The sequence below is a fragment of the Petaurus breviceps genome, unplaced genomic scaffold (genome assembly GCF_028583685.1).
Source record: "Petaurus breviceps papuanus isolate PSGF00001 unplaced genomic scaffold, PetGlider_PUasm1.0 555, whole genome shotgun sequence".
In the NCBI taxonomy this organism is placed as follows: Eukaryota; Metazoa; Chordata; class Mammalia; order Diprotodontia; family Petauridae; genus Petaurus; species Petaurus breviceps.
The window spans coordinates 1,181,535-1,192,740 of NW_027186373.1; the positions used below are offsets into that span (position 1 = coordinate 1,181,535).

The window sequence follows — 11,206 nt, forward strand, 5'->3', positions numbered from 1 at the left end:
GGGCCTGCCCACCTTCCAGACCTCCTTCCTCCTCCCTCTGGGCTCTCATCTCCACCCCCCTACCCCAGGGGGGGAAGGAAGGGAGAGGAGACACGTCACTCCCTACTGGCAAGCAGTGGCAGGGACATCTCTGCCACTGAGTCCTTTCAGTCCTCACCCTCTTGGGGGTCTCTTGGCAGAGACACCCGAGGAGTGGGCCACTTCCGCCTCCAGCTCATTTGTAGATGAGGAAACTGAGGCAGCCAGGGTCACCCCGCTAGCAAGTGTCTGGGGTGGGATTTGCACTCAGGCTCAGCTGCACCCCGCTGCCCCCCCCCCCCCGTAAATCAGTAGATCCGCGCCCCCACTCAGCTCCTCGAGGCGCTGCAGAGGGGACCACCCCGCCACGGGGCCGATGGGGTCCGCCCTCTTCCCCCACCAGAGCTAGCCAAGGAGGTCTCAGTCTTTCTAGGTGCGACATGTCCCCCCCCACAAGATGGGACACTCTGGAACGCCACAGGGGGTCGGACCTAAGCAGGCCCCGCCCCCTTCGCCCATCACGTGTTCCCCCCACTACCCAGCAGGCCGCGCGCAACTCCTTGCCCTTTCCCACAGTGCTCGGCGGCTTAACTCAGGTGTAGGGGGGGACCGGGTTGCCATGGGGGCGAAGACCGTCCTCCGCTTCTGTTCCCGGGCTCCCGTCCCTCTCACCTTCAGTCATAATCCCGGAGCTAACCGCTTCTGGGGAGGTGCGCGGCGCTCTCGAGGCCTAAAGGGCTGGCGCGTTGCCAGGGAGACTCCGGGAGTCTGGCGCTCCAACTGAGCCTCGCATGCTCCTCCTCCTCCTCCCGGTCTGCGGTTGTCATGGAGACAGAAAGGCAGGAAGCTGCCGCTAAGATTCGGTCATCCCCGCCTACTGCGCATTTCCGGGTGATTAGTATAAGGCCAACGCCCCAGCCCCGCCCCCGGCACCTAGAGCCCGACGACTATTGGCTGGGCGTGCCGTTTCTCCGGGCCTTTTCCAATGAGCGGGCACCGTCTTTCGCGTGCAGCTCCCACGTTGGAGGGGCTGGCCTAAACTGACAGCTGACAGCCCTGCCCCCCCCCGACTCGGGGGGTGGACTCAGAGCTCCCTGGAGGCTAGTAACTGTCTTTTCCCTCCTCCCTTGGCGCAACTGGCCCCTGAACCACTGCCCCCTCCACCCCTGCCCGCCAACAGCCTGCCTCCGCACCCCTCCCCCAGCCAGCTTGGTCGGTCAGTCCCCTCCGGAAGCGCCTGAAGCCCCCGCCCGGAAATGGTCGAGCGCGGCCCCGGGCTGCGCGCCGCTTCTGCGCATGCGCGCCGCGGGCCCGACAGCGGCCAGAGTCGAAGCGGGGGGGAGGCGGCGGCAGTGGAAATCACCGAAGCGGCGGGGCGCCCCGAGACCGTTGTCGAGGCCCTCTGCGATCGTCCAGGCTGAGGGCCTGACCCAGGCCGAAGTCGACAGGTAGTCTGTAAGCGAGAAAGAAAGAGGGACACTGGAAAGGAAAGACAGAGAGAGAGAGAGAGAGAGAGAGGGAGAGGGGCAGCCCGGAACCCGATCTGGGGCAGAGGAGGAGGAGGAGAGAGGGCGGGACGGCGAGCGGCCGCCGGGTGGGGGGCGGGGCGGAGCCGAAGCCCACTTCCGAAGGCAGCCGAGCGAAGCCGAGCCCTTCCGGAGGGAGCCGAACGCTTCCGAAGCGGACCGAGGGAGCTACGGGAGCCGAGACGGGCCGCGCGGCGCGGCGCTGAGCGGAGCAGCCGGGGCCGGAACGCGGAGGAGCCGGGCCGGGGCCGGAGGCGGGGGCTGGGGCGGGCAGGCGGCGGACAGTGGGCAGGGGCGGCCGGCCGGCCAGGGCCCCGAGGAGGCGGCGGCGGCGGCAGGATGATCAAGCTGTTCTCGCTGAAGCAGCAGAAGAAGGAGGAGGAGTCGGCGGGCGGCACCAAGGGCAGCAGCAAGAAGGCCTCCGCCGCGCAGCTCCGCATCCAGAAAGGTGCCCCAGGCGGGAGAGAGGCAGGGGGAGAGGGCCGCCCCATCCCCACCCAGGGAACCCAGATACACCCCCCCCACACACCCAACCCGGCACCCTGCGCCCCGCCCCCACCCAACTGGGGGAGGCAGCCGCCCAGCCCCCACCCCTGGGAGTCCGGGCACCCCCACTGCCCCCATTCCCCCCCCCCATCCTGGGGGCTGACCCTGCCCGGACCCGCGCCTACCCTGAGGGGGTAGATGATTGTCCCTAGAACACACCCCTGGTCTCTGCAGACATTAATGAGCTCAACTTGCCCAAGACGTGTGAGATCGACTTCTCGGATCAGGACGACCTTCTCAACTTCAAGCTGGTCATCTGCCCTGATGAGGTGAGGCCCCGATGTCTGGCCTGGGCCTGGGCACCGTGCGGGGAGGTACGTGGGGCAGGCAGCCCCAATCAGCCTCCCCTCCTTCCCTTCCCCTTCTTTTCCCAGGGTTTCTACAAGGCGGGCAAGTTTGTGTTTAGTTTTAAGGTAAGTCTAGTGAAGGGGAGGGGTAGAAACCGCCGTGGGGGCGGGGCCAAGGGCTTCTGATTGCGCCTCTGTCCCCAGGTTGGCCAGGGTTACCCCCACGACCCCCCCAAGGTGAAGTGTGAGACCATGGTTTATCACCCCAACATCGACCTTGAGGGCAATGTCTGCCTTAACATCCTCAGGTAAGTGAGGGGCCCACACACAGAGGCAGCGCCTCCAGGCCAGGCCGGGCTGGCCCATGAGGTGTGAGGGTCCAGCCTGAGGTGGCAGAAAAGGGTGTGGGACCGCTGGGACGAGAGCCGGCCAGGCCAGGAGGAGGGGCAGGGAGGGTGGTTCCGGGCGAGGAGTCCCTTTGGGCCGGGGGCTGCTTCTTAAGTCGGGTGGGGTGGGGGGGCTTCTCCTTCCACAGAGAGGACTGGAAACCAGTGCTAACGATAAACTCCATCATCTACGGGCTGCAGTATCTGTTCTTGGTGAGGCCCAAGGGGGTGGTGGGGGGGGGTCCTGGAGTTCCTTGCCCTGGCCTGTGTGAGCAGAGGTGGGGCTGGCCCTGAGCAGGCACGCGATGGGGGAGGGGCGTGGGTCCTCGCCTGCCTGACCAGCCCTGCGCCCGCAGGAGCCCAACCCCGAGGATCCCCTGAACAAGGAGGCGGCCGAGGTCCTCCAGAACAACCGGCGCCTCTTCGAGCAGAACGTGCAGCGCTCCATGCGCGGCGGCTACATCGGCTCCACGTACTTCGAGCGCTGCCTCAAATAGGCGGGGGCGGGCGGACGGACGGACAGCGCCGGCCCCTTTTCCTCCGGGCCCCCTCCCCCGGTCGGGGTGGGGGGGCGGGGCGTCCGCGGCCCCCGGGCCACGTATTTATTGGGGGCCGGGCCTCGCGCGGGAGTGGGGATGGGGAGGGGTCTCCGGCCACACCCCGCCCCCAGTTCTTTTTTGGGGTTTAGTTTTTTTTTAACCACGTGATTAATGGGCGCCGCCCTCCCCCCGCCCCCGTCGTCCGGATCAGAGAAGGGAAATGAATTGGATTGTCCCCGGACCCCTCCCCCACTCCCACTCGAGTTCCTGTCAGGTTATTAAAGGGGAATGTTGATGCAGTGCCTTTGCCTCCTGGCCTTCTCTCCTTGCGTGTGTCGGTCTGTCTATGCGGGCTGTTCTCTATGGTTATGGTTCTCGCCTGGGTTGGACGCGAACCCTCGGCCCAGGGAGGAGGGGGGGGAGGGGAAAGGGGGGGGGAGTGGTGGTGGAGCATCTGCGCAGGCGCGTTCTTGGGCCGGGGTGATCCGGCTCCTGCGCACAACAGCTCTGGCCACCCGGGCGGGGCGCGCGACAGTGACGTCACGGCGCCAGATTCCGGAAGCGGCGGCGGGTTCTGGGAGAAAGCTGCGAGGAGACCCCCCAGGAGGCGGCGGCGGCGGCAGCGGCAGCAAGGTGTGGGTGGGCGCCGGAGCGCGGCGGGGCCAGCGCGACCCCGGGGTCTTCCTGGAGGCGGCGGTTGTGCCTCCGACTCGGGGCGGTGAGTGAAGGCGCCGGCCCGAGGGCCCCTCCTCTTGGAATGCGCGCCCCTGCGGGCGTCCCCGCCCCCCCCCCCCCCCCCCCGGAGCGCCCCGGCGCGAGATCGCACCGGCGCGGGCAGCCCGTGGGGGCCGGCTGTGTGCCCCCGCCTTTCCCGTTGGAAGGCCGCAGTTTGGGGTTCAAGTTCCCAGTGAGGAGAGGGGTGCCCTGAGCTTCCGCGAGAGTCGGGGGCGGGGTTCTGCCGCAGCTCTCCCTCACCTCATCTTTCCGCCCAGTGACCTCGGTCGGTCACCCTCTGGCTCCTCCAGGCCTTGGAGGTCCCTGTGTCCTGGGCCCCCTCCTCTGCTCCCTCCAGCCTGCTTCACCTGGGGCTCTCACCCCTCCCACGGATTAACGGCTCACCTCCACCTTTCCCTGCCCCAAACTCTGCTGACCTCCCGGACAGCTCTACTGGATGTCCGGCGGGTCCAGATCCGAACTCCTTGTGCTTCCCCCTAAACCCCTTCCCACCATCCGCCCCATCCCTCAGGCTCTCCGCCTCGGAGTCCTTCCCTCTCTCCCCGGACCCCATATGGCCTCAAGGCCTGTGCCACCTCCCCCCTGCCCCACCTTGGCTGCGTCATTCCTGACCCGACCCTCGCCCGGAGCAGGCTCTCATCACGTCAAACCCGGACCCTGGCATCCAGGGAACGTGTACAAAATGCTGTTTGGCCTCAAGCCCCTGCCCCCTCTCCAGGCTTTAGTGACACTGGCCTCCTTTCCGGACCTCCCCGGGCCCGGAGCACTTTCCTGGCCTTCTCCTGCGGGACCTCTGCCTTCCAGGAGCTCCCAGTCTGCGAGGGGGCTGTGATGGCAAGAGCGAGTGCCAGTCTGCTCCCTACCCGCCTTATGCAGGGAGCTTTTCCCAGTGCCCCCCCCCCCCCCCCAGCAGGGACTGTCTTTTACTTCCTTCCCTCTGCATCCCAAAAGGTTGATGTGCAGCAACTGCTTAGTATTTGCTTCTGCAGCTCCAGCTCCACCATGGACCTACTGTTTGGGCGCCGGAAAACTCCTGAGGAGCTGCTGCGGCAGAACCAGCGGGCCCTGAATCGGGCCATGCGTGAGCTGGACAGGGAGCGCCAGAAGCTGGAAGCCCAAGAGAAGAAAATCATTGCTGACATCAAGAAGATGGCCAAGCAGGGCCAGATGGTGACTGGTCCCCCACCCTCCCCCCAACCCTGAGCTTCACATTAAGGGTGGGTAGAGCACCCCAAGTTCCTGTGCCAGGATGAGGGAGAGGGGATGGAGGTCACCCCTCCAACTGAGTTGTGATTCTTGAGGGTCCTGAACAAGGGAAAAACGCCAGACCTGGCTGGGGAAGAGCTAGGAAGCTGTCCCATGGGAATCTCAGCCCTCCCAAGGGTCTCCATAACACCACTGTACCCCCTCAGGATGCTGTGAAAATCATGGCCCGTGACCTCGTACGCACACGGCGCTATGTCAGCAAGTTTGTAATGATGCGGGCCAACATCCAGGCTGTGTCCCTGAAGATACAGACCCTTAAATCCAACAACTCCATGGCTCAGGCCATGAAGGGTGTCACAAAGGCCATGGGGACCATGAATAGGCAGGTACGGTGCGTCTATAGGAGACTGTCAGGCCAGGGACAGATGGAGTCCTGGGGGGGGGCGGGGGGGGCCTGTGTGCCACAAGATGGCTCAGAGGGGCCCATCAGACTGTAGTGAGCCAGCAGGAGAAAGGAGAGGGAAAGGAGGAGTCCCTGGGGGGCTTGTGGCTTCTTGGCCAACCATTTGGGAAGGGGGTGGGGTGGGGTCCAGACCAAGTTCCTCCTGCCCTCCCCAGCTGAAACTGCCCCAAATCCAGAAGATCATGATGGAATTTGAGCGTCAAGCAGAGATCATGGACATGAAGGAAGAGATGATGAACGATGCCATCGATGATGCCCTGGGGGATGAGGAAGATGAGGAGGAGAGGTGCTGGGGAGGCCAGGGAGGGGATCGTGTGGGCCTTGCCTTCCTTTCCTCCCTCATCTCCTCTCCTTTGTCCCTTCAGCGACGCTGTGGTGTCCCAAGTGCTAGACGAGCTGGGCCTGAGTCTGACGGACGAACTCTCCAGTGAGTGCCCCTACCCACCCCTAGCCCTCTGGCCGGTACAGCTTCTGTCCCTGACTGGCATGTGCTTTCCCTCCCGCAGATCTCCCTTCCACAGGCGGCTCCCTGTCCGTGGCTGCTGGAGGCAAGAAGGCCGAGCCCTCTGCAGCCCTGGCCGATGCCGACGCTGACCTAGAAGAGCGGCTCAAGAATCTGAGGAGGGACTGAGTGGGATGGGGGAGGAAGAGGAGAGGGGGCTAACCCAGCCCTAGAATAAAGTTTTTAAGACACCCAAGGAAACTTGGTCTCATGGTCTCATGGTCTCATGGCCTCTGGGCCAGGGCAGAAGACACTCCAAAAATAACAAAGCAGCTTCCCAAGTGGGGGCAGGGAGAGGCAATGGCTGGCAAGTTTATTGGATGGGTGTTTCATTGAACTCCAAGCTCAGTACAGGAAGCAGATGACAAAAAAGTCAAGGCAGCGCCGCACCCCCCCCCCCCCCCCCCCAGCCCCAGCCCCAGCCGGCTGGCAGGCAGAGATTGTCTGAGCCACTTCCCAGAGCTGAGCCCTGGGGGCTGGGCTGGAGCTGTCATGCCCATCCATGCCAGGGACCCCCAGGACACCCTGCCTGCTCTGGGTCTGGGTGAAGTTTTTATTAAATCGAGAGAAGTAAAAACCGCATCTGGGGGAGGATACAGAAGGACCAGGTGAAGGGAGGAATGAGTGAGGGGGATGCCAGAGCCATTCTGGGGCAGGTGGGGCTCAGTTACCATCGCTGGGGCCCCCCACCAGCTCTGGAGGGGCCAGGCCAGGGCCTGGGATAGGGGCAGGGAGGGGCTCCACCAGAATGGCCGAGAACTTGGTGTCCCCAAAAGCCTCGTTCATGCGGGTCTCAAAGAAGCGCTGAAGGCCAATGATAGACTGGACGTCCGCTTTGTCCTGTTTAGCGTGAGAATGGGGTTGGGGAGAGCAGAGTTAGGAGGGTGTCTGGTGCCCAGCAGCCTCCCTTGCACCCATGCCACCCCTTGGGTTCCGGCCTCCTCACCTCCGTGAGTTTATTGAATTGCTTGAACATGCGGCCCACATCCTGGGCAAACTCCTGCGGGGAGCTGTACGGGGGTGAAAGCTTTTCCTGGAGGCGCGCACGGATCAGGGTGAGATCCAGGGTGCCCGGCTGCTCCGCAGAGGGCGTGGGGTCTGTGGCCAGTCGATGCAGTGGACGGCATGGCTCGTGGCACAGCAAGGCCAGCAGCACACGCTCACATTTCTGCAAAGTAAAGTCAGAGCTCAGGCCCTGCCATCACGGGGCCTGGGCTGCCCCTGGTGCCCACCCCGCTCCCAATGCCCTCCCCATACCTGCTGGTTAGTAGGTGACAGCTTGGCAGGGCAGGTGTCCCCATCGGGGGTCAAGGCCACACTCTCAGGACCAGGAAGGGGGACCTCATCTTTGCAGTCCACCAGCTCTTGGCACAGGGAGCAGCTCCACTCCTCCCTGGGGAGGGGAGGAGGGAGATGAAGGCAATGGTCAGGGAGGGGCCACCAAGGCCTGGGGGCTCATCTGGCAAGGCCAGAGAGCTATGGGCTCCCCCTCTACACCCCCCCACCCTGAACCTGCACCACACTCCCACAAACTTTCCCATGGAGTCCACAGGACCCCCAGGAAACCCCCAGGGGGCCGGCCGCCGGGTAAAGGGGCAGGGCTTCCCCCCCCCCCCACATACCCAGGCACCTCCTGCAAGGTTGGCAGGTGACACTCCAAATGAAAGCAGAATTCACACTGACTACACATCACCAGGTCCCCTGGCTTCTGGCACACGCGGCAGATAGTAGCGCTGTCGTCCACAGCTCCAGGGCCGCCAGTGGCTGAGGTCGCCGCAGCAGCTGCGGCTGCATCGGGGCCTCCCAGCACTTCCAGGCCAGAGCTGGTGCTGCCGCTGGGCGAGGCCAGGTGGGGGCCCTCAGGCCCTGAGGCCTCCAGGGGAGGCAGCAGCAGCGGTTTTGTCTCCAGTCCCTCCACCCCTGGGGGGGCTCCAATGGCAGCCTCTGTCTCTTCCTCCTGAGGGGAGGGGGAGAGGGTTTGTGAGACCAGGACCCTGCTCCTCCAGGACCCTACCTCCCTACCCCCACCCTCCCCACTTCCTCACCTTGACCATGGCCATGGGGGGCATAGGAGGACCTCCCGGGGCCCCCGGCTGGCCCCCTCTCTCAATGACAATGAGGTTGTAATCCTCGTTGGTGGTTCCCGGAAAGACCTTGAAGACAGGGGGCTGGCTATCCGCTGTCAGGTCCAAATCAAGGCGCTCCAGGCTCACCCTGGGCACCTTACGCATGAGACCACTCACTTCGCCCTCACCAGACCTGGACCTGAGAAGGGCAGAGGAATGAGATTGGTTCCCCCACAGCCCCAGACCCTGCAGGGCAAAGGCCTCAACCTCACCCACTCACCTTTTCATTCCAGACACATTGGGCTCAGCACTGTAGGGGTCATCTGGCAACAGGAAGGAACAGGGCACTCAGCTGCTGGCACCCCAGAGTACCCTGGCCCCCCCCTCAGCCCAGCCCTTCTGACTCCCACTCACCTGGGCCATAGCTCCCATAGCCCTCCTGCAGGTCCATGGCCTGGGGAACAGAGGGCAGGAATGGGCAGTTAGTGTCCTGAGCCCCACCCCACCCCACCCCCAAGGCCACCAGGCCCCCCAGAGAGAGACTTACCTGATTTCCTCCCCCAGGCTTGCCAGGGGGCCGGGGAGGGGCCATGGAGCCTGGCCCACTCCTCTCTGAAACAATCTTGCCTGTAGGTGCAGAATGGAATTAGTTCATGCCTCTCTAGCTCCCAGCCCATGTGTCTTTACACAAAACCAAACTAAGAAGGCCTGAGCGAGCTCCCACCCTGGCCCAACACAAACCAGCACCCACCGAAGGCCTCGGCGCTTTTGGTCCAAGCGTTGAGGTCCCACTGGAATTTCATGTCCCCCTGAGGTTCCACAGGGTCCACAATCATCTTGAGGGCACGGTGCAGCTGAAAGTAAATCTGGGGGCCCCAGGCCTAAGTGAGGGCAGGCCCCAGACCCCTCCCCCTCTGCCACCAGGCCCCCACCCCTGCCACCAGGCCCCCTCACCAGCTTCTTGGACAGCAGCAGGGCCGTGTTGTTATCACTTTCCAAGGCCCAGGAAGCAAAGCGCAGGATGTGCTCCTGGTGCCTCTGGATCTTGGTCATGGTCCAGTGCTGGCGCTCCAGGCGCTCCTGCTGTCCCTCTGTTACCTTCTGGGCGTCGTTGACCAGCACACGGCCACGCTTATTCAGCTCTTTCATGATCTGCAGGATGGCCATCTTCACATCCACCTGCACTCGCTTCTGCACGTCTGTCACCTGGCGAATCCTGGGGGAAAGGGAGGGGCTTCAGGAGACTGGCCAGAGCAGCCACTGCGCAAGCAGCCCCAGCCCCAGCTGCCCTGGACTCACGAGGTGCGCACTTCCTTGGTGTTCTTCTGAAGGGTGGCATGCTTGTCCCCCAAGCGCTTCACCAGGGAGGCCAGGAGTTTCCTCTGGTTTCTCACAGCATCCTCGAGGAACTGGTATCTGCCAAGACAGAGTTAGGGGAAGCCAGCCCACCATGACCCATGGTCAGCCCTTCTCTGCAGCCCCAGTTGCCTCATCTCTAAAACGGGTTGGAGCCCTCTCAGCTATTACATAGCACCTTGGAGAACACACAAAAGCTTTGTACTGCTCCCTCCAGCTGTGGCAGAAACCACCCAGGGTGGCGAATCAATGGGCAACAACGGGTTTGAGCCTAACACAACCAGGGCATGGCAAAGCAGAGCTTCAGCTGGGGAGACCAGTCCCAAGGACAGCCCAGACCAACAGGAAGCCACATTCCCACCCCATGGGCCCTGCGGGTCCATCCCCACTCACGGATGGTCCTTGTGGGCACTGAGCTGGCAGTCCCGGCAGGTGAGGGTGTCACAGCTCTCACAGAATAGGACCAGGGGCTCATGCTTGTGGACTGAGCAGTAAACAGTGCGCTCCCCATCACGGGACTTGGCGGGGCCTGCAGACATGCACTTTTAGGGTTAGCCTCTTCCAGCCGGCCCCCATCCTTGCCCCTAAGGACCCCTGGGTCTTCCTCCCTTCTTCCTGACCCCAGTCACCCTCCATCCCTGAGTATTCAAGGCCAGCCTCCACAGAGGCCGAGGGAACACGTTCCTCCCTTCCCTAGAGCCAGCCCGGGGAACCCTTGCTCTCCCCCTCCCACACGCACCAGTGGATCGCACAGTGTGGTCCTTGGTGTACTTGACTCGTTGATGGGCCTCCACGCAAGTTTCACACAGGGGCTCTGAGCACTCCACGCAGTAGCTGGTGGCAGGGGCGTTGTCCTCGCAGCTGGTGCAGCACTGTGGGCGACAAAGGGCATCGCATCGTCTGCATATAAGAAGCGGCTGCCCTGGGGCGGGAGGGCACAGACACCCCCTCTGCCGGGCCAGGCCCGTGACCTTGGGAGCAGCCCGGCTCCTCGGGGCCCAGGAAGCAAGGGAGACCAGAGAACTGATTCCCTGGACCCCTCTTGGGGGCACGCCAAAAACAACCTGACTTTCTAATTCAAGGTGGGCCCACCAGAGAGAGATTATGGACAAAGGACAAATAGCTTGGGGAGGGGCATGCCCAGATCTGCTGGATGTTTGGTGAAGGGGGAGCACCCGAGGCTCATCCGGCTGCCCCACCCTCCCCCCAGTACCAAGGCTGGGGGGAGAGGGCAGGAATGCAGGGGCTAGCTGACGGGGTGGGCGTGGCGTGTTGGAGAAAGGGGGAAGAGCACCGAGGCTCACCTGGCTGGAGGAGGGGTACAGCTGGCAGGGGAGGGGGCGTGGCCCCTCGGGCTGGGGGAGGAGCACCAAAGCTCCCAGCTAGCCCCTGGCCCACCGGCCAGACTGGAGCCCACTTTCCCCGGCTGAGGAGAGCAGAGAACCAAAGCTGGCCTGACTGGGGAAGGGGCGTGGCTCCTCTGGCTGGGGGGGGGGGTAAGGGGGCGTGGCTCCTCTGGCTGGCGGGGGGGAGGGGGGAAAGCATCTGAGCTGCTGCTTTTCTCCTGGCCCGCCCC

At 64.0% G+C, this 11,206-nt stretch overlaps 4 protein-coding genes across 6 annotated transcripts in view; 2 read left to right on the forward strand and 2 right to left on the reverse strand.

Moving 5' to 3' along the window:
- Positions 1 to 1,712, reverse strand: part of LOC138172906 (uncharacterized) — a 3,602-nt gene extending 1,890 nt beyond the window's left edge. For both annotated transcript variants that reach the window (XR_011171270.1, XM_069102742.1), the window contains exon 1: positions 691 to 1,712. The gene's annotated coding sequence lies outside the window, so the exon portion shown is untranslated. The remainder of the gene's footprint in view (positions 1 to 690) is intronic.
- Positions 1,713 to 1,793: 81 nt separating this feature from the next.
- On the forward strand, positions 1,794 to 3,604 carry UBE2M (ubiquitin conjugating enzyme E2 M). Its single transcript, XM_069102743.1, has 6 exons — positions 1,794 to 1,992; positions 2,265 to 2,359; positions 2,465 to 2,503; positions 2,582 to 2,685; positions 2,913 to 2,976; positions 3,120 to 3,604. Exons 1-6 carry the CDS (start codon positions 1,884 to 1,886, stop codon positions 3,258 to 3,260), a joined length of 552 nt encoding a protein of 183 aa, XP_068958844.1. The 5' UTR covers positions 1,794 to 1,883; the 3' UTR covers positions 3,261 to 3,604.
- A 242-nt stretch (positions 3,605 to 3,846) lies between these two features.
- CHMP2A (charged multivesicular body protein 2A) lies at positions 3,847 to 6,409 on the forward strand. 2 transcript variants are annotated; one of them, XM_069102779.1, is made up of 6 exons: positions 3,847 to 3,935; positions 5,027 to 5,207; positions 5,450 to 5,629; positions 5,862 to 5,992; positions 6,072 to 6,133; positions 6,213 to 6,409. In XM_069102779.1, the coding sequence occupies exons 2-6, from the start codon at positions 5,040 to 5,042 to the stop codon at positions 6,335 to 6,337; spliced, it is 666 nt and encodes a 221-aa protein (XP_068958880.1). In that variant the 5' UTR covers positions 3,847 to 3,935; positions 5,027 to 5,039; the 3' UTR covers positions 6,338 to 6,409. The 2 variants fall into 2 exon arrangements, with proteins under 2 accessions (XP_068958880.1, XP_068958879.1); XM_069102778.1 differs by having other exon boundaries at positions 3,853 to 4,020.
- Positions 6,410 to 6,743: 334 nt separating this feature from the next.
- Positions 6,744 to 11,206, reverse strand: part of TRIM28 (tripartite motif containing 28) — a 6,594-nt gene continuing 2,131 nt past the window's right edge. Inside the window, exons 5-18 of the mRNA XM_069102787.1 lie at positions 10,935 to 10,985; positions 10,370 to 10,702; positions 10,024 to 10,159; positions 9,574 to 9,690; positions 9,229 to 9,490; positions 9,026 to 9,140; positions 8,822 to 8,901; positions 8,689 to 8,728; positions 8,555 to 8,597; positions 8,254 to 8,473; positions 7,831 to 8,165; positions 7,466 to 7,601; positions 7,155 to 7,376; positions 6,744 to 7,048 (exon numbers count right to left, since the gene is read on the reverse strand). Of these exons, the coding sequence (XP_068958888.1) occupies positions 6,872 to 7,048; positions 7,155 to 7,376; positions 7,466 to 7,601; positions 7,831 to 8,165; positions 8,254 to 8,473; positions 8,555 to 8,597; positions 8,689 to 8,728; positions 8,822 to 8,901; positions 9,026 to 9,140; positions 9,229 to 9,490; positions 9,574 to 9,690; positions 10,024 to 10,159; positions 10,370 to 10,702; positions 10,935 to 10,985 (2,267 nt within the window). The 3' untranslated portion in view covers positions 6,744 to 6,871. The remainder of the gene's footprint in view (positions 7,049 to 7,154; positions 7,377 to 7,465; positions 7,602 to 7,830; positions 8,166 to 8,253; positions 8,474 to 8,554; positions 8,598 to 8,688; positions 8,729 to 8,821; positions 8,902 to 9,025; positions 9,141 to 9,228; positions 9,491 to 9,573; positions 9,691 to 10,023; positions 10,160 to 10,369; positions 10,703 to 10,934; positions 10,986 to 11,206) is intronic.